The 21,819-nt window shown below is 32.4% G+C and overlaps 2 protein-coding genes across 6 annotated transcripts in view; one reads left to right on the top strand and one right to left on the bottom strand.

Annotated features, from left to right (window-relative positions):
- LOC113514911 (prestin) overlaps positions 1 to 3,548 on the bottom strand; it is a 45,595-nt gene extending 42,047 nt beyond the window's left edge. The window contains exon 1 of one of the 5 annotated variants that reach the window (XM_052901719.1): positions 3,408 to 3,548. In XM_052901719.1, coding sequence (XP_052757679.1) covers positions 3,408 to 3,448 — 41 coding nt within the window. In that variant the 5' untranslated portion in view covers positions 3,449 to 3,548. Of the gene's footprint in view, positions 1 to 904; positions 1,058 to 3,407 lie in introns of those variants that run through there. The other 4 variants (XM_052901713.1, XM_052901717.1, XM_052901714.1 and 1 more) reach the window with 4 other exon arrangements.
- Positions 2,358 to 6,039, top strand: LOC113514685 (mitochondrial fission process protein 1). The gene is made up of 4 exons (XM_026898784.3): positions 2,358 to 2,784; positions 3,457 to 3,584; positions 4,996 to 5,093; positions 5,472 to 6,039. Exons 1-4 carry the CDS (start codon positions 2,730 to 2,732, stop codon positions 5,641 to 5,643), a joined length of 453 nt encoding a protein of 150 aa, XP_026754585.1. The 5' UTR covers positions 2,358 to 2,729; the 3' UTR covers positions 5,644 to 6,039.
- Positions 6,040 to 21,819: the final 15,780 nt, after the last annotated feature.

Genomic DNA, 21,819 nt, shown 5'->3' with positions numbered 1-21,819 from the left:
ATAGTCCTTGAAACGAATGAATAAAATACGATAGTCAGTAATATTATTGAAAGAACTAATATCACTAAATAACGGGGATAAAGATATCAAATAAAAAGTGCAGATAACAATTAAAAGCATAAGGCAGTAGCCTTATGCTTTTAATAATTGAAAGGTGATAATTTGAGTTAAATAATATAAACGAATTTAAATGGGACAAAATTTTATTACTATATGTGGTCGGGAATATACTTTATTGATTGTAAAAAATAAAATTATCGTAACAATTATGTACATTAAAAAATATACGCGCTTAATTGGCCCGAATTTTTTATGTACTTAAGTTACGAACGAAACTATGAAAGGTGAAACTTTAAAGTCACTTTACCTCATATGTGTGCAAAATTTTTCATTCTATATCATAGGTAGGTATTATTATTAATTAAAATTATGACATAATATTAGTTATAATTAATTAATTTATTATATTTTACTGTATAAGTAGTTTCTTTAATAAAAATTTAGACGTACTAACGTACCTATACTACGATTAAAAAATATTGGCACGAAATTATTTGGCATTGGCACCTTGGTACTTAATATAATTATCTACAACTATCTATTATTAAAATAAGAATAATTTATATCTAAATAAGTTTTCTTAAACAGAAAAGAAAAACTATTATTTGTTTAGCAAATTATTTACCAAGTATCGATAGTAAAATTTCTATTTTGAACATCACTAGTTGGAAATGGTTTTCGAAAACGAAGTCAAAATAAATACTCAAAATTACAACAATTCAGTTGTGTGGACAAGTGATCGCTCGACCTATTGAATTTTAATTGAGGATACCGAATTATTAAACATTGGAATAAATAGGCAATTATATAGCAACATAAATTGCATCTAATAAATATCACTTACGCACTCTTATACACTTTCACTTGTATTACTTATGAGTTAAGAAAGAACACTTTTACACTAGGAAGCTCTACAAAGTCCTCGACATTGTGTCTTGAGATGATACGAAAATAACCTAACGCGACATTCGCGAATTCGCATTCGCGACATGACTTTGACAGAAGTAAATGAAACAGCTGATCAGTGATACCATAATTATAAGGAAAATTTCAGCAGTAGTAGATTTCAGTGGATTTATACCACAAAATGTAAACTAATCTTACTTTGTGCCGAATAAAATAAGTACAATGAAAATAAGTGTTGCCAGTAATAATATAATAGTTTGATATTGATTATTAATCAATAGTTCAATTGGAATGCGAATCGTGGGTATGGCAGAAGAAGCATGAAAGTAAGATAAATGCTGTACAGATGAGAGCTTTGAGAAGTATGTGTGGTATTACTTTAAAAGATAGAGTAAGAAACAGTGTGATTAGAGAGAAGTGTGGACTGAAAGTCGATGTAGTGACCAAAATCGAAAAAGGAATGTTGCGTTGGTGCGGTCATTTGGAGAGGATGGGAAAGAAAGTACGAAAGAGATTTATCGAGCAAGAATGAATGGAGATGTCGGTAGGGGCCGCCCTAGACGGACGTATGTCGACCAAATAGGCGACGTGCTGAATAAGGGCCAAATTAAAAGTACCCGTAATAATATGAATGTGGAAGAAGCGAAAGAGGTTTGTTTGAATCGATTGATTATTAATCAATAGTTCAATTGGAGATCTAACCAGTACATTTTAGGGACAAACAACAAAAGCGACTTTTATCGCGAACATACATACATGCACACACATTGATAGATGACGTAATGTTTTGTAGATATAGTATACATTACTGTACATTGTTTGTATTGTTCTGAGTATTTTCTATGTGTAATGTGTATGTATTTATTATATAAAAATACTTAAGTATGTTTATTAGTTGTTTAGTACCCATAACAATATATAATGATAGAAGCATCGTTTCATATAGAACTAGATGGTGCTGTTTAATACGTTCAAAGAATTTTTATTGACTGTAAATATTTTCATTTAGGACGTAGTATAAGAAAAAATCTACAATAAGGAGTTTTTAGTATATAATAAAAAATGAAAACTTTAGTCGTCACAAAATTAAAATGAGATGGATATAAGAGTAAATCCTTATGATAAAAAAAAAAGAAAATTGTAAATATTGTTTGCAATTGGCAAAGTAATCATTAAATATAATTTATAGTCATATGTTGTGTCAAAAAACATGCACACTAACATACAGAAATACATTTATTTGTCTTTACAACATTACCCATATTTCTTAGGCAGTCGGATAAAATTAATAATGGTAGGAAAAAGTATATTAATCTGGCAAGCGTAAACAGATGATTACTGTCAGTTTCAACTTCAAGTCACTGTCACTGTCATTACTACACTGTCATTATAACAGCAAGAAATGGAAATTTTTCATCTTTAGGTCTTCTCTTCCTATTCCTTTGGAATATTTTAATTAATTCATTCGTCTCCGGGTGTAAATTTTTAAAATGTTAATAGGAATTGAAGCTGTAAATCGTGGTTAAAGTCCACAGTCTTAACAAATTCATAAATGACAAGTAATTTATTCCATTCCTAAATAATTGTTCCCGTATTTTCTAATTTATTTTTTAGTTACCTAATCATTCCATAAATACATTCGATAGAATGTTTTCGTGAACAAATTATTGTGAAAGAAAATCTGTTTAGAAAAAAAAACGTATGTGTTGTAAAATATTGTAGAATTATTTTAGTGCAATAATAACGAGAAAAAGGAATTAAGAATGTCTTCACAAGGCGGCGAAGACATATTTCGGGACTCCTGGGTGCGATATCTTGGTAAGCTATAATTTTGGACGATGGATACCCATAGTGGTGGTTTTTTTTTTACTAATAAAAAGCTTTTTTATTGTGACTTATGTAATAATTAACCTTGTTTCTTATACCGTACATGTTGTTCGCGCGATAAATTTATATAATTTATTTTGCATGTAAATGAGATATTTAACGCAATAAAAAGTATCTCAAATGTTGAGATAGGTTTTATGTTATCATTACATCAAATTTTATTAAAATTTATCTGAAAGTTTTTGTGTTATGTGTGCATGTAAATATCCGGTATGATATTAATTATATTACTATAAGTTTCACATATAAGAGCCTTGTGGTCTATTGGTAAGTTGCCCTGATTTATAGGTACCAAAATTCAAAAGTTTAAAATGTTGCCAACACCAAAAATTGAGAATTTAAATATGGATATTATAAACTTTTTGGTGATGAAAAATGATGTATGTAGGGGGGGGGTGTCATGGGCGTAACAATATACTCGGTTATGTCCGTGCTACTGTTCATGTCTATAGGCAACTGTTACCATTTTCCATCAGATGAGTCGTTTACTTGTTTGCCATTCTAAGTTGCATAAAAAAAAAGATAATAAAATAAGTGGTAATTGGTTGACTTACCCTTCATCGCTCTTTATGTAATAATCACTGAAGAGATCCATGTGTGCAGGGTACTCCAATGAGGTTGGTGAGTCGTTCCGGCCGGTGCTGCCCGTTAAGGTGGTGCGTGCCAGCTACGGGGTAGCCTTTGCTTACGTGCTGGCAGACACGGCTGACAAGAGCTGGAAAATGGTGCAAGTAAGTTAACAGATCTTATATCTATTCTCTGTGTGTGATCTGTTATCCATTGTCTGTGTGGTTCTGGCATAGGCCACTATTCTTGTGAATGTCGTAAGAGAGTGACTAAAGGAACACAGTAATAGAGGGATGGGCAGCAGTGTCCCTCCTAAAACATCTCTAAAAGCCTAACTGTGGTTGCCAACTCGCCTACCAAGTGTGGCAACTACTGCTAAAACTCCACTTATGGGGAAAGCTTATGTTCAGCAGTGGACAGTTAACGGCTGAAATGATGATGATGATGGTAATTGTAAGTAGGTAAAGGAAGTTTGTTAAATTTTGAACATGTGCCTGATTTTTATAGGTATTTGTAGCAGATCTAAATCAAAATTTTAAAATAGATTTTTTTTTATGTATATAAATACATTTACTGTTGGTGTGATTTAATAAATAAATAAATAACTTTTCCATAGTTAATCTAACAATAACTCAATTATATTTGGATATTAAACATTTTTTCACTTCCCGTAATTGGTAAAGATATTTTGGGAATTTTAGATGCGACATCTTGGTAAGTAGTATGTAATTTTATAGTAAAAATGTAAAACGTGAATAGGACTCTATTTTCCGCGCCTAGCCTCTCATTTGGGCCATTGTGCGTATGAGTCGTGGCTAGTACAGCCAACGTAGCTCCGCTCAGAAGCGCAGAAGCTTCCTGGAATCTTCACAGGCCTCTTGGAGCAACCTCACCGTTCCAAGGATTTCTAAACGTTGATGGGCCACAGCCTCACATTCCAGGATTACGTGAGCAGCCGTTTTTTCGGCGTCGAAACGACCTCGACATACAGGGCTGTTAATTAGTTAATAAGTTAATTTTATAATAATATAAGAGATTGTTTATTGTAAAGTACAGTACTAATGACCATCCAAAAGCTTTGCTCAAGTTTTTAAATAATTTAAAAATATGTTCCAAAAAAAAAAACAAAATCAATTGTAGCAAAATCAGTTATTTTTATTTGAAAAATAAACTGTTGAATCGTTTTTGTGAACATTTCTTTGAGACCAATCTGTAAGTATATCTTGTTAGATAAAAAAAAAAAATTCTAAATCATTTTAGAATTGATGGCGTGAATTTATTGGGTACAGAGGAATAACATCTGAGTCCTCAGGAATGGCAACGCATGGGAGGTATCATGGGCGAAACTGTATACTCTGTTATGTCCATGGTACTGCTCATGTCTATAGGCGACGGTTACCACTTTCCATCAGGTGGGCCGTCAGTCTGTTTGCCATTCTAAATTGTATAAAAAAAAATTAAACATAAAGTGAAAAATAACTCGTTTTTAAAGTCGATTGAAAACATTTAAATGACATTGATTTCAGATAAATAAGCCCGGGAATTAATTTTTAATATTCCTATTTTAAATTTCAGAAAGATGGCCGTCCAAAGAACGTGCTTATAGAGACTGGAGATGCACTCATTTGGCAGACTTTAGCATCCATCGTCATACCGGGATTCACCATAAATAGGTAACGCCTATTGCATTTTTTTACACAACTTAGAATGTCAAACAAGCTGACGGCCCACCTGATGAAAAGTGGTAATCATCACCTATAGATATGAGTAGTACCATGGACATAACAGAGTATACTGTTTCGCCCATGATACCCCCCATGCGTTGCCATTCCTGAGGACTCAGGTGTTATTCCTCTGTACCTTGTAAATTCACTACCATAACTCACCTTTCAAACCGAAACACAGCCATGCAAACACAACTGCTTCACGATAGAAACACGAATGGGACAGAGGTGTCTAAGCAAATTACTTTTGTGAGGTAAGAAACATAATAAAAATACAATTAAACTGAGAACTTTTGGAAGATGGCTAAAAATAATTTTATTTTTCAGATTGTGTGCCTACTCCCAAAAAGCTCTATGTCGTTACAACAAAATCCCTGTTGGAGCCAGGAACATCATAACAGTTTGCATCGGACTGGCGTCCATACCGATCATAGTGCGCCCCATAGACAAGGGAGTCTCCCTGCTCATGGACGCCACCTACCGGAAATGGGTTAAATAGTATTCTAAGTTTTAAAAGTCAAATTCAATATTAAGTGTTCAATATATTCGTTATATTTTATTATACATATATATGGAGCTGTTAGTATTTGTTGAAAGTTGTCAATGCTAGATTTAATATGAACATCTAGAACTATCTAGAAATTAGCCAAAACTATGAAAGTCAACATGAATAACTGTGATTAAAAATATTTTTAGGCCTTACCTTTATTTGCAGATTTTGTCTATCAAGTCTCAGTATTATAAACGCTTAAATTGATTTTATTAGTATTTTAATAAAAAAAATACAGTATTTTTTTTTTAGATATTATGTCTAATTTTACTTAATCTATGATTATCTAGTGCACAATATAATATACATTTTGAAATTACAATCAAATTAAAAAAATATATATATATATATATATATATATATATATATATATATATATATATATATATATATATATATATATATATATATATATTATATATTGGTAAATCATAAAATTTTGTTGAATAACGTTACGTTTAAGATATTTTATTAAATACTCAGGGTGCAGATCCATAGAGAATAAAAAAAAAATGTCGTACATTTTAAAAATCGAACATAATAGAATCCTTTTAGTTTGTTTGAATCTAGTTCTATGTACATTCCTTTATAGTTATTCCATTAAAATATATTATTCTGTAGCGCCATCTATAGCATAATCTAGTATATAGTAAGGTAGTTATGGTAGTGCCATCTATGGTATTTATGATTTGCACTATATTATTTATTAGTAAATAAATTCTATATATAAAACTTTTAAAATTATCTATGGGTATTTTTTTGTAAATGTAGATAGAATCTCATATCTGCGCCCAACTGGTAAAGTGCCATCGTGTTTAAATATTTAGATTATTGCATTCCTGCTTTTTTGTGTTTGTGGTGCATTAGAGAGATTGTACTATCAAATATATACCATTGTACTGTAGGTTCCCAATGGAGGTAATACTGTCCCCCAGTGGGCGCTGGTGCCTTCTGTATCTCAGATAAATCATTATATTTTATATTATTGACATATATAACGGTTGACTGGTAGAGAATGCCATCAGGCATTATAATTTTAATATTTCTTTATTATAGATTACAAAGATCCATTTTTGTTAGTAACAATTGACTTAAACTATGTTAGTAGAAAAAAAAATACAAAAATCATTTTATGGCCCCTATAATAATTTTGACCCACAATGAGAGGATCGGGCTATCGTATTTGTTACACAATGCCCACAGAATGCCGTTACTGCTGCCACGCAGTCGGTATAAAAGAGATGCGATCCGTTTGCGTCTGTTGGCATAGAAGTCATCTGTCGATGTCGCAAGTTAAGTTCGCCTTGTAGACATATTTTAATGTAAGCAAAAATATAAATAAATAAATATAAAACTGTTTTCCAAGTTGCAAAAATAGCAAACATTCGCATAGTTCTTGAATAGCATACTTAACTCTAACTGACTAGCTTGAATAACTTAAAACAAATTACATTTCAAAATTTAATAATAATAAAAAATGATTTTATCCGCCCTATCAGCTTCGAGCTTATATTGTGTAGGTCAATGCCCTATATGTCTATATCGCTCTAACGTATTACGTTTTCTCTTTTTTACATTACCAATCTATATACTTTATAATCTAAGATTTAAACCAATGCACTCATAATGAGTGTCTCGATGATAATCATTGTACTGATTGATCTTACTTTGGCTTTATAATTTGGGAAACCGATCTACATACAGTTATGTGTATATTTGATAGTACAATATAGTGATAGGCGTGTTAGAAGTTAGTGTTCGACATAGAAATGGTACAGTTGGTCCCATTTATGGCTTACATAGTTGAAATGATTTGAAAAATTGTGTGTTCAGTAATATTTTTGTCTCAATTTGTCTCAATGAAATTTTTGGACGAATTTTTCGATTTGTTATAGATTGTTCTAGAGTCTGCTGCACACAAATAGATTAGAATGTTAGAATTGTAGTAAACTGTAGTGATCTCTCGGAAGTTTAGGCGTGTAGACTTGAAAGGAATATATTTTATTAATTGTTGATTTATAATAAAGACATGTTGATAAACTCACGAAGGACCTGTTTTCAAGAAGGTATATGTAATTTTTTTTTTACTACGCATACATCGCATTAATTTGAAAATACTTTATACAGTAGAATCCCGATTAATCGAATTCAAACTAGAGATATTCCGTATAATCGACAATCCGGATAATCGATTTCAAAGTCACATTTAACCATAATTAAATTTTAATATTTTTTTTTATTATGTAAAAGGTTTTACATACGTCGTTTAGAAAATACGATATAAAAAAATGCGAGCTATAAAAATGATCCATTACCTTAAATAATACCTATTTGCCCAATTAATACATAATACCATTATATATAAGTATGCTGTAAGAGACCCCTTTATGGGATAAGTCCGCCATTGTATGTTAAATCTTAATTTTTCTTATATAAATTATGTACAATAAAGATTTTACAATACAATACCATTTTAAGTCGATAATTAGAGTCATGAAGTCCGGATAATGGAATATCCGGATAATCGAGATTCTACTAATGTGATAAAAATTTTGTAATTTTAAATTAAATTGAAACAAAAATATACTCAGAAGTGAATTTGCTATTGCGAAAATTAAGGCGCTTGAATATATGTATATACAGGGTGTCCCGTAAGTCATGGATCAAACGGATTCTGGCGATAGGAGGGATCATGCCCTATATAAAAAAAAGAACAAAAATTAATTAAACAGAATGTAATGCTGTATAGTGACTGTAAGTCACGTGAAAACGCTTCGTGTACAACGATGGCGGCCTAGAAACACTTGTCACCAGAGGGCTATACCCTCACTTGAGTAGTGTACTCTTGATTTTATATATAATTCTTGCTCTTTTAAACTCTCTTCATGAAGGAGTTAGTTTATTTGTTTGTTACCTCATAACTCTGTTATTTCTTAACCGAATTAGGTAATTCTTTTTTTTTAATCTGAAAGGATATATTTACACATTGGCCCCATAGGAGTTTTATCAAAATGGACTCAGTATTTTAGTTTTTAAATCAAAATAACTGGTTTTACCACAATTGAAGTAGTTTTTCTTTTGTGGAAGACAATCTTCAATTACTCTATGACACTTATTTAACACAACGCCCATTTCTTTTTTTTTTGATGGATGAAAATGGTATGGTACCCCCGCCTGCGCTAACGGGATACGCTGGCGGAGCACCAGTGAAGGGTGATAGATGAGAATGAAAACAGGCCAGTTAGCCCATCATGATGAATTCATCAGGAATTAACCATGATAGTTTCCAGGGAGAACCGCGAGGAGATCGACCTGGTAGCAATAGGATTCTCAGTCTCCATTACTGACAATCCCTTTTCCCTACAACGCCCATATTAGGTAATATTGAACTTGGTAACTTTAATACAACAAGTATTTGCCTTATATTTTTCTATTGTGGATATTGTACAATGCTATAGTAAACATTGCGGGGAAAGAATTGAATATCTATATACGCTGCTTTTTAGCGCAGTTTTATTTCACAGTGCGATATTACCTTAAGAATTATTGATAAAAAGTATTAAGTGTTTGCTTGGAGCATACAATATTTGTGAATGTTACAGAGGCTGTTAAATTTATTTACAAATTATCAATTAGGTTTCGAAGGAATTTCCTCGTGCGGACGCTCAGGCTGTGGAATGAACTCCCTGTCGAGGTATTCTCTACAGACTACATTATGGGGTTCTTCAAAAAGAGTATATACTAAGGTTTCTTCAAGGTCGAGAACGCACACGTGACAGACATAGGGAGACTTTGGACTTTGACAGAATTTGGATGCCGTTCTCACAGTTGTGTTCCTGAAGGTTTAACATAAAACCTGGTGCATATTTTATCTCGATAAGCAATCGAGTAGCGATCGTTTTAATTGGTTTTCCTGCTTCTGAAATTTATGCATACGAACTAAAAACTGTGGGGAAAAACTAGTTATTGGATCCTTTTTTTTTGTATTTTAAATGATTTTTTAAGTCAGAAAAAAGTGAAAATTCGATCTCAAGAAAGTTCTTGTCTTGTGACTGATAGGTATGATTGCCTTTAAATATTGGATGGACACGGGTTGTTTAAGTGTCCTTAAAAATTTTATTATTAGTCACTTGGTTACAATATATATATATATTGACTCCATAATGGATGTATTAAATATCAGTTATATCGTCATAGTCGTAGAATACTGACGGATCTTTATATGTAATATTTGTCAGATCCGTCAGTATTGTACGACTATGACGATATATAACAACGAAATAAAGAACCTGATCGAAACATAGTAATCCGACTGGTATGGGTGATATCGAAATGCTTAATGGCCGTTTTCCCGCCATTAATGTCTAAAGAAATCCAATGTATAGATATCGTAGCGGTACTAATATTATCTATGCCTACTTGGTAATTAACCTTATATATAATATAGTACCCGACTTTATTATTAAATTAATTAATTTATTATTAATTTAATATAAGATTTTTATCTACAGTATTTTGAGAGGTGCATCTTGTGTTCTTATTTTTTTTTATATTTGACCACAGATTACATATTAACGTAATCTATGGTCAGATATATACCTAATCTGTCAAATATAAAAAAAAACAGATAAACACATAATATGGTATTATAATAGTATAACACTATTATTTATTGTTGTATTACACATCTGTGGTCATTAGTAATCAATTATTGTTTGTGGAATTGAATTAAAAAAAAAAAAAAAAAAAAAAAAAAAAAAAAAAAAAAAAAAAAAAAAATATTTTTTGTAAATCTGTATACTTCGTACAACAGTGAGTAAAGAATGGTTCTTTATTTATGACTGTTTATTGGACAATTATTTTTCTTAAAAATTGTAATACAACAAGTCCAATTAGTGAAATAATTGTAGAAAGCTTTATTAGACGCTGTGATGTTTGTTATTACACGTTTTACTGACTAAATATATTATTAATAAAGTTATTTTGTTTCTCGTTTTATTATGAGCTTTTTTTTTATTTTATATTGATGACACGAAAAATGGCAAACGAGCTGACGGCCCACCTGATAATTGTCGCCTCTAGACGTGTACAGACCCGTGGGTATTGTATTATCTGTGATATTACAGAGTTTACTATTACGCCCATGGTATCCCCACATGCGTTGCCATTCATGAGGTTTAAGGTTATTTTTTTTAATGGGTGGAAATGGAATGGTCACCTCGCCTGCGCTATCGGTATACACCGACGTGGCACCAGTGAAAGATGATAGGTGAGAATGAATGCTGGTCATTTGGCCCACCATGATGAATTGGATAAGAATTAACCATGATGGTTTCTAGTTGGAACTGCGTGCAGGTCGATCTGACAGGGTGTATTGGCTAGCAATGGGTCAGTTAGGAAAGCGATTATTAATAATGGGGAGATTGTTTTCAGGGGGAACCGCGTGGCGGTCTACCACGGTGTATTGCCTAGTAGTTAGACTTAATTTTTAACAATTCCTTTCCCCCCTGTATAGTAGAATTGAGCATCTACTTCCTTTAGAAGTCGGAAATTCGAAAGTTTCTATACTTTGGGTGGTACTGTAGGTTATCATGGGCGGCGGTAGTCACCATCAGGTGAACCGCATGCCCGTTTGCCCCCTGCGTTGTAAAAAAAAAAAAACTATTTGGAGTTACGAGTAGTAAAGGATATGTAAATTATTATTTAACCGATTCCGTGGTCACTGTCTCACCTTGACCTTCAAATTGTATTTCACGTGAAAGGTAAAGGTGTGTACGGAAAGCAGAAATTTGGTGGGCCTAAGCGAACTTGTTTCCGACAAGATAAACCTCTTATTTGTTTCCACTTTGGTTTATTTTTAGAATATATTAATTAAATTACCTGTTTATAGGTCGTTTACCGTTGATTCGTCCGCGTATTTTTTTTTATTCTGTGTACATTTAGTTTTTTTGACGTTGGGCTCGCGCTTGGACTAATATCCTAATGATTGGTAATAAGAGGGGGAAGGGGAGAAGGGGCTTGTTAGTAATGAGGTTTTACAGGCCCATTGCTAGCATTACACCAATCAGGTCGACCTCCACGCGTTCCTCCATAATGATTAATTCATATTCAATTGGTCACTATGGGTCAAATGACGTGCCTTATCTTCACCCATTAAGAAATAAAAGGGGCAAAAGGATTGTTAGATATGGGGACCATCAGCCTTATTGATATCAATAGGCCTCCTCCACGAGGAGGTCAGCCTGTTAGACTGACCTCCTCATGGTTCCCCCTGGAAAAAGCATCTTGGTTATTCGCTGGTGGATTCATTACGATGGGTCGACTGGCCTGACATCATCCTCCCCTATGAGCCCTCACTGTACCCCGCCTATGCTGATAGCGTAACCGGTTTTTTTAATGTATATAATGGAATGGTAACCTCACTTGTGCTATTGGTACACGCTGGCACCAAAGCACCAGTGAGGATGGTAGGTGCGGATGAAAAGACAAGTCAGATAGCCCATCGTGATTTTAATCCAACGATAATATTAATCACAATGGTTTTCATAAGTGTTTTTTTTTATACGACTTAGAATGGCAAACAAGCTGACGGCCCACCTGATGGAAAGTGGTAACCGTTGCCTATAGACATGAGCAGTACCATGGACATAACAGAGTATACTGATTCGCCCATGATACCCCCATGCGTTGCCATTCCTGAGGACTCAGGTGTTATTCCTCTGTACCCGGTAAATTCACGCCATATCCCACCCTTCAAACCGAAGCACAACCATGCAAACACAACTGCTTCATGGTTAAAACACGAATGGGACAGAGGTACCCAAGCAAACGACTTTTATACAAAGTCTCTCTCTGGTACTGACACTAACTAAATAAATAATTAATTAAAAATATTTTTTTTATCCAGATTTTTTTTAATTCGGCGGGTTGCCTATAATAATATAATATTAAGGTCGCCGGATAGCGCGGACACCGGATAGTTACCGGATATCCGTTTCATCTCTAGTTTTCAGGGTGAACCGCGTGGAGGGTTTTCAGGGTTTTCAGGGTCAACCTGACAGGATATATTGCTAGCAATGGCATATAATATGTATAAAAACATAACTCCATCAGTTGGAAACCAATTTGAAACATTATTTTTTTTATCTGAAAAGATATATATGATTCACATAAAAGAAAGAAATTTCTTAAAGAAATGAAGAAATCATCAGTAGTTTAACTTTTAGATCAAAATAACTTGGCTTTTTTGTGGGACATAATCTTTAAATTTCCTTTAAAAACTTGACATTCCCAAGGTTCAGCCGGTAAAGGTAATTACCAAATATTTATTGTTAGCTAACTGTAACAAAATGCTCTTCTAAATAACCTTGTATAAGAAATGATAAAGTACTTATTTAGAGTTTACGCCGATGTACTAACTATAAGGTTAACATAATATGTATTGGAGAAGGGGGGGGGCGTATCTAGCAATGGACCCAGTCAGGTCGACCACCACGTGGTCCCCCATAGAAACCATCGTGGTGCCTTTTCATTCTCACCTATCAACCTACCATTCGTGTTTCAACCGTGACACAGTTGTGTTTGCATGGCTGTGTTTCGGTTCGAAGGGTGGGATATGGCGTGAAATTACAGGGTACAGAGGAATAACAGCTGAGTCCTCAGGAATGGCAACGCATGGGGGGTATTATGGGCGAAACAGTGTACTCTGTTATGTCCATGGTACTGCTCATGTCTATAGGCGACGGTTACCACTTTCCATCAGGTGGGCCGTCAGCTTGTTTGCCATTCTTAAGGATTTTTATTTGAGCAAGTTGTCTATATATACACAAATACATAATATATACTTATATTATTATATGTATCACATCTCCATTTTAGAACTAACAGAATTTTTCATCGTGCCTCCCACCAAACTGTTTATAATTACTTCTCTCCATCCAAAGGTTGCCTGGAAGAGATCGCTCTCAGCGATAAGGTCGCCCATTGTTTTCTCACTGTGATTATTTCTTGTAATTGTTTATATTTATAATAAGTTTACTATTGTAATCTTTTGGAGGAAACAATAAAGAGTATCTATCTATCTATAAAACAGGTTGAATTTTATTTTTAGAAAATGGAGGCAACTCCCTCATGCGTAGTCGATACGGGTCGCTAGTTAATATTAAAGTTTTAAGACACGTGTGAAATATCAAATGCTGTTTGAACATAGAAGAAATATGTAGTTTGAATCACTGACGGTCTAATATCTTTGCTGCATGTGCATATTTATGCAGGTATTTGTTTACTTAACTAGATACGTATCTACACGTAATTAGTTGATAATATTCGTAATTCTCATTAGAAGAATTAAAGCATGTTATTAGGACAAAACTAATTTTATAAGTAAAACCCTAATATTATATATAATAGTAGAAAGAGCATGGCACAGATACTGTTCTTAATCTATAATATATATATATAATTAACGGTTGAAATAATATCCAAACTGCGGTTTAGCTCAGACGACGCGACGGTTTTATTTGCTCCTCTAAGCCCGAAACAAGTGACAATTAGTAATAAATAATTACGAAATATTAAATACCAATTAATTTTTGTGGAAATTTTATATTTATACAATTGCTTAGGTCGACCATGAGATAAAGGGCCTCCGTGAAGTGTTTACCTATTAGTACTTAATAACAATATGCGATAGAGTTACGTTAACTATAACATGTTAATCTTGATAGCTATCTATGTACTTTTTTGGCCACATTCCAAGCAAATAAATTATTATATTTTTTTTATTTTATTACGAAAATAAAGTAAAAATAAATAAATAAAATACAGTGACAGAAATAAATATATAAAATACGGGATGTATATCTGTTTGACACCTTTGTGCCATCAAAATAAATTTATAACTGTCCTATAATAATAATAATAATAAAGTTTATTCTCTTCACAATACCAGTTGTACATCTATTATATTCTATATATTTATTTTTGAAGGTTACATAAGTTAATGTACTGTGAAGAACTCGTGTTTGAAGTAGGATAAACCTGTGTTACAGATCACCAGGTCTTCACCCCACGGTGTTGGCACTATTTTACAATTTCCTATATAACCTTTATTTACTAGCTTTCTTCATTCAACTGTTCTTTCCTGGGGGGAAAGGAATTGTTAGTAATGGCGTTTAACAGCCCCATTGCTAGCAATATGCCCTGTTAGGTCGACCTCCGCGTAGTTCCCTGGAAACCATTGTGAAAAATTCTTGTTGAATTCGTCACGATGGGCTAACTGACCTGCTTCATCCTCACCTATCATCCTTTACTGGTGCCCCGCCGGTGTATACCGATAGCGCGGGCGGGTGGTTACCGTTTCATTATCATCCATTAAAAAAATCTGTTCTTCCCTCAACCCATTCCTCGATATCGCAGGTGGCAGATACCGCCAATAATCCGGGAGGTAAGGGATTGTTAGCAATGCAGATTACTAGCCCATTGCTAGCAATATACGGTATATTAAGTATGTCTATACTAATATCATAAAAAAGTTTTGATCGTTTGTTCATAATGAATAAATTCACTCGTTTCACGCAAATCGGGATACCTGGCAACACTAACAGCGAGTAAGGCAATATATTATTTTTGAAAATTACATCTTCCCGTTGGAAAACTAGATAGATAGATACTATTTATTATTTACTCCAAAAGATTAGAATACCTATTATAAATATAAACAATTACAAGAAATAATCACAGTGAGAAAACAATGGGCGACCTTATCGCTAAGAGCGATCTCTTCCAGCCAACCTTTGGATAGAGAGGAGTAATTATAAACAATTTGGTGGGAGGCACGATGAAAAATTCTATTAACTCTAAATATGGAGATGTGATAAAATACATATATATCCGTACTCATAATTATAATAAAAATAAAAAACAAGGGTTGATCGTAAAAGCGTGAAAATTTGAATTTGTATGTATTTTTCAATGCTTAATCATAATAAAATAAAAATAAAAAAATTGACAAAAAAATAAATATTTAGTGGCGGGTCACCCTTATCATTGAGAGGTATGAAAAATAGATGTTGGCCGATTCTCAGACCTACCCGATATGCACACAAAATTTCATGAAAATCGGTAAAGCCGTTTCGGAGGAGTTTGGTAACAAACACCGCGACACGAGAATTTTATATATAAGATATATAGAATAACTTGGAATTGAAATATATACTTACTTGGTAAATTATCACAGTTTGTAGATAATTTTGAAGATCTTGTACAAAACACAGCACTATTGAAGTACGCACGTTTCACTGATCACATTAACTGTTACTTTATTTACACTTTTTTTTTTATTTTATTTTTTTTCACGAAGGGAAGAAAGCGCGTGTATTGTACACTTAGCTATTTAGAACTGCGCCGACTCAGGTGTAGGTTACACGGATCGTGGTTTCCTATGGAAGTGGCGTTGGTGATAAGCGGAGCGATGCGCTGCCTCTTTTGAAATATGCCTTTTTTACGCAACTTGGAATGGGAAACAAACTGACGGTCCATCTGATGGAAAGTGGTAACCGTCGCCTATGAGCAGTACCATGGACATAACAGAGTATACTGTTTCGCCCATGATACCCACCAAGCGTTGCTGTCAGCTTGTTTGCCATTCTACATTGTATAAAAAAAAAAAGAAAATAAAAAACACAACATAACAATTTTAACTGACATATTCCAATGATCTTTTGTGTTCATTAGATTTAAGTGTCTAAACTTTTTTTTTTGTGAAAAAATATGTCTAAACTTCAATTCAATATAATATATTTTAATGATTTTCTTTAAGAATTACTTTTCTGTATGCCAAGATGAGTTAACAATAGAAGTAGTTACTGTTTAAACGTTGACAAGAGATCTTCGAAATTATTAACTAACTCTTTTGCCGATGTTAACATTTTGTTTTCAAAATTTATTGAAAGATTCCTATTGTTACTATTATATTTACCAGTTTTTTCATTAATAATATACCATACAGCTAATTTTATCTCTTGAATCTTTAATTTTGTTGTTAAATTATAAAGATAAATTTATTTGCATTTATATATATATATTCTTTATTGCACTAAAACATACAGTAACAACAATAAGTTAATAACAATGTTAGCAAAGGCGAACTTATCTCTAAAAGAGATTATAAGAGATATAAGGGAAATATGTGTACACAGTGGGTACAGAAAGGTACTGGTTAATCATGGATAGATTTGTATTATCTCTAACATATTTTGCTGGCATTAGCGTGCAAAATGTTTTTCCAAGGTGGCAGTTTTAAGTGCCTTATAAAATAAATACTTTTTATTTATTTATGCCTTACAAAATATATCAATACGCGCCCGCTTATGACTTTTGCCAACCACAAAGTTCCGTTACATAAACCTGAGACTAGAAATGTTATTGAATTTTTATAATAAAACGAGTTATGTACACTCATCTTGATAAATATGTAACCGATGTCTGTAGGTGCAGTGGTCGACTCTTTATGCTTATTGGACACCGATCTGATGTAATTTTTTAATTATACGCACTGAATTAGAATCGTTACCGCCATTTTAGCTGGAGTTCCCAAACTTGTTTTGTCTACTGCCCACTTTGAGAATAAATTATTTTTTAGCACCCCCATTTTTTCATCTACTGAAAAACCACTATTACTTCAAGATCAACAAACCATCTTCCAAGCCTCTACATAACGCCCCCATTTTTTTTTTGGGTCTCTTACCGCCACCCTTTAGGCCTGCAGCGCCCACAAGGGGGCGTTATCGCCCACTTTGGAAAAGGTTGTTTTAAGGCCATACTTGACAGCTGAATAGGCAGCCGTCAAGATAAAATGAAAAACTATAATATTTATCTGTGTTTCCATTCATGTTTTACTGACATTATTTACCATAAAAAAGATAACTTCAATCATTTATCAGTTACTAGATGGCCCGGCGAACATTGTGCCGCCATTTTTTTTCGTGAATATTTTCGAAAAATTTTTAACTATTTTTTTTTATACAAAAGGTTTGTATAAAAAATATTAAAGTTGTCCTGTTAATAACGAATACAAAAAGAAAAAAAAAAATCAATTTAGTGCAGTCCTTCGGGAATTATACACGTATATTGATTTTAAAGGGCGAGCTCAAAAGATCATGGAAAGGCCACAGTGTTACAAGTTTCTCTGCCTGAAAACAGTCTGTTTTTCAATAATAATATAGATTTTGACTTCAAAACTAAACTACTGAATCGTATTTGATGAAATTTCTATAGTGTCAATTTGTAAGTATATCCTTTCAGATGAAAAAAGAATTTTCCAAATCGGTTCACAACTGACGCAGTTATGAGGTGACAAACATAAAGAAAAAAAAAAGACAATCGAGTCGAGAATCTGCTTCCATTTCGTCGTCCAAAATTCTTTTTACTAAAATGCTCTTTTCCAAACTTTGTTTTTGGCGGATGCACTTTGTGCCGTGTCATATGGAGAGGAAAAAAAACCTTCATCCTGATGTATCATCCTGCACTGGTGCCCCGCCAGTTTATACCGTTAGAGCAGGCTAGGGGTTACCATTCCATTCTCACTCATTTAAAAAACCCCAACGGATACGAAGGATAATTTTGGCTTTCTTTGAGCAGGCCCTTAACAAAAGTACTTTAATATTGGTTTAGTACTTCTAAATATTATTTATTATATTATACATTCAAATAAAACGCATAGCATGTCGTGTCGGATGTTTATTCTGTACTAAATTAATTGACTAAAATTTTCTAACGAACCAAATACAAAACGGAACGCGCCATCGCCACGTGTTATGTAAATTTAACTTATACAATAAATTGTATATAAGTATTTTTATTTTCGCATTGTAACAATACATTCTTGTAATAGCAAGCGTTTTAGAACACGCGAAGCAATATGCTTAAAATATGTACACAGATATGCGAAAATAAAAACATGGCCTGGGGCTTAAACTTAAAAAATAAACGTGTATCTCCAGCCTTATAATAACAACAACAACAAAAAAAAAAGAAAAAAAAAAAAAACTAACCAATACAATTTTAAAACAATTTCATTTATAATCTGTTGATTTACTAAATGAAGTATGTCTCCATTAGATACCAAACAAATTGTCATACTAAAGACTAGGCAGCATGGTCTCCGACCTTAGCCTGTTCCATAACGGAACAAACGTACAAAAAAAAAAGTCGCCATTAGATAGGTAGGCACATAAAAATGTTTGTACAATTAAACTTTTCTACTTGATACCGGTCTTCGACCAACGTTTTCGAATACAAATTTAGTTTAACTTTAATATTTTATACATAAATCCTTCTACGATTCTCATACAGCCATTCATATTTCATATATAACCAAATTTAATAAGAATTTTTAATTATTTAAATTTAAAACATTAGATTGGGACCTAAACTTTCAATATAAATACATTAATTGAGAAAATAATCGATTCCTATGTGTGTTTTGATCCTTTAGTTTGCTTTGAATTGTATTAGCAAGGAAAGGAATGATAGAAATGAAATAGTATACTAAAGCGTATTGGCCAAATAATTATTTTGGACTCATGGGTAGAGAGAAAAAGACTAGTGACATCGATTTTGTTGCAGAATGTTTTTAATTCATACATTTGTCTAGTTCCTCACCTATTGTTGAGACTAGTTGTAGATGAAATTTAAAGATTTCAGCTCATTACGTGAAGATATTAAAATTAGATCGTTCAGTTTAGAAACTATTACATATATGTTTCTCTTATTAAATTAATTACATTCTGATCGAGCGACGATGTTTGTTGATTGATGACACGACCATTCGATTGTTCTCTCAACTCGATTGTAAAACTATAAATCGATAAGTATTTCAAAATATACATTTAATTGAACAGAATTTATTTTTTACTTAATCTCATTATAAAAATTATCTTAATGTGCCAATGATATTTTGTTGATAATTTACTTAAAATTATAACTACAAGAAAATGATTTCTTATAAAATATTGTATTATTATACTAGTAACTTACGATTATGTAGATAGACTGTCTCCATACAGATGCTACGAGAAAAACGGATCAATGTTTTCACACAATTTTGTATGATAAATAGTTATGAATGATTCCTTTATAACTTCTATATTTACTGCACCTTTTTAATACGTAAAAACTTTATTTATTACATAATTAAATATAAATACGTCAAGATATATTGTATGTGAAGGTACATAGAACACTAATAAAAAAGACAAGTCAGCTAATTTGACAATTAGCTGACAAAAAGTTGACCCGTTTTTGAGACTCGAAGCTCTATCTATATAATCTTAGAGTATTAAATAAAAATACTCGACAGGGTTTAAAAAATATCATCAGCTTCTCTATAAAGACGCATTTGATGTCTGACTGTTCAAATATTAAAATACTGACATGTTAAATTGTCATTCACTGCGTTTGTTTTTTCTTAGAAATTTTTTGACGTACAAATATGTGGCTGATATTATTTCCTTCTAACCCTGCTTCATACGTATATAGGTATAAATGTATTGAACCTAGGTTTAGTCGTTTACAACATTTATTATTGTTATAATATTAATTTTGTTATCTGTGTCAACATTTGCATTTATTTTACAGCATTAATTGTGGTGAACGCACATTTATCCTTTATTGTTATTTATAAACATTCAGACCAATTATTGTTGGCATATTTGTATGTGACATTATTGTTTTATGATTTTGCACTTTTATAATTTGAAAATATTATCATATTCGACACAATGTAATATTGTTATAGTTTTTTTTTTTTAAATGTAAATATTTGCATGTCTTGTCTACATCGCATAAGGCAACCAAAGAGGGGCCAAACATACTACTACGTGGCCTTTGTTAATAAAATAATTTCAAAACTGTTTAATGCAAATAAATTAATTTTATTTCAATTGAATTCAATATACATATCAAATACACCGATGTGCCACTTCGACGACTTTACACATTGATTCCGAGATATTTTTTGTCACTTTTAAAATACTAATAACCGTTTATGTTGATTTTAGTTAAAAAATATTAAAAGACACGGAAGTTTTATAATTTGTTAATGAACTTCGATGATGTCGACCATCAAACACGACCTGCATGTTTTTATTTTGTTCCCTGTAAGGTACAATTTTTTCGGGCGGATTACAGTGAGTGGTCTTAAAAAAACTTGCTTAATTCGTTTAGATCGGGCGTTTTTATCATGGCTAAGTGAGTATTCACCTTTAAGTGTATACTGTATTTGCATTTACAACACACATTATGTTTTTGCACAAATAGAAATGTTATATCACTTTGTAAATACACCTAGTATTTAAATTTAGAGTGTCAGATTTCTGTTTTTTGTTTACCTACATTTGTGCGATATTAATTCTTGGTTTACACTTTGTCTGGCTTCACTGGCCATCGACGATTCGTGAATTAGATATACTAAAATCTGGTCTCAGCCTTGAAACTATATTTCAAGTGTATACTTGTTAAGTAGGCCAAAGAATAATCCTTGGTAATCTAATATAAATCATTATTGTCACATTTTTATAAATAAACGTTGAATTTGTTAATTTATTTATTAATTAATTAAGCCAGATTGATTTATGTATATTTTTTAACAAAGGATTGGTGTTGATGGTGGAATCGGTATAAAGTTACCATAGATCGGTGTAGCGGAAAATGCGCTGAATCGATTTCGATTAACTGAACATTTATTCCAATATTTTTTTTTAAAAACCCCATGCTGTAGTCTCTTGTAAAATCCTAGACAGTATAAAATATCATTAATTTACTTAATAAAAATGGTAATTTCACCTGCGCTGTTAGTTTTAGTCTGGTAAGGTACTAAGAAGATGTAATGTGATAGTTAGTTAATTAATTTATTTATATCCTTATGTATATTCACTTACAGTATAGATATTAGGTTATAACAAAAATGTACACAGGCGTACTTATCCCTTAAAGGGATATCTTCCAGTCAACCTTGAGAATCCAAAAGGAGAAAGTGTCTATGGGATTTGAATATAAAGCATAACATAATTTTTATTATGGTATTATAAAAAAATTTTGTAGTTTAATCAGTTTCAGACATATGCT

This window comes from Galleria mellonella, unplaced genomic scaffold (assembly GCF_026898425.1).
Source record: "Galleria mellonella isolate WM207_F2 unplaced genomic scaffold, CSIRO_AGI_GalMel_v1 utg789, whole genome shotgun sequence".
NCBI classification, from domain to species: domain Eukaryota; kingdom Metazoa; phylum Arthropoda; class Insecta; order Lepidoptera; family Pyralidae; genus Galleria; species Galleria mellonella.
Note: the sequence above shows the minus strand (reverse complement) of the source record. Positions and strands in the feature narration are given on the sequence as shown.

Coding starts and splice junctions, on each gene's coding strand:
- LOC113514685 (XM_026898784.3), top strand. CDS start 2,730: ATGTCTTCACAAGGCGGCGAAGACATATTTCGGGACTCCTGGGTGCGA. Junction 2,785..3,456: donor CTCCTGGGTGCGATATCTTG/GTAAGCTATAAT, acceptor CCATGTGTGCAG/GGTACTCCAATGAGGTTGGT. Junction 3,585..4,995: donor AGAGCTGGAAAATGGTGCAA/GTAAGTTAACAG, acceptor TTTAAATTTCAG/AAAGATGGCCGTCCAAAGAA.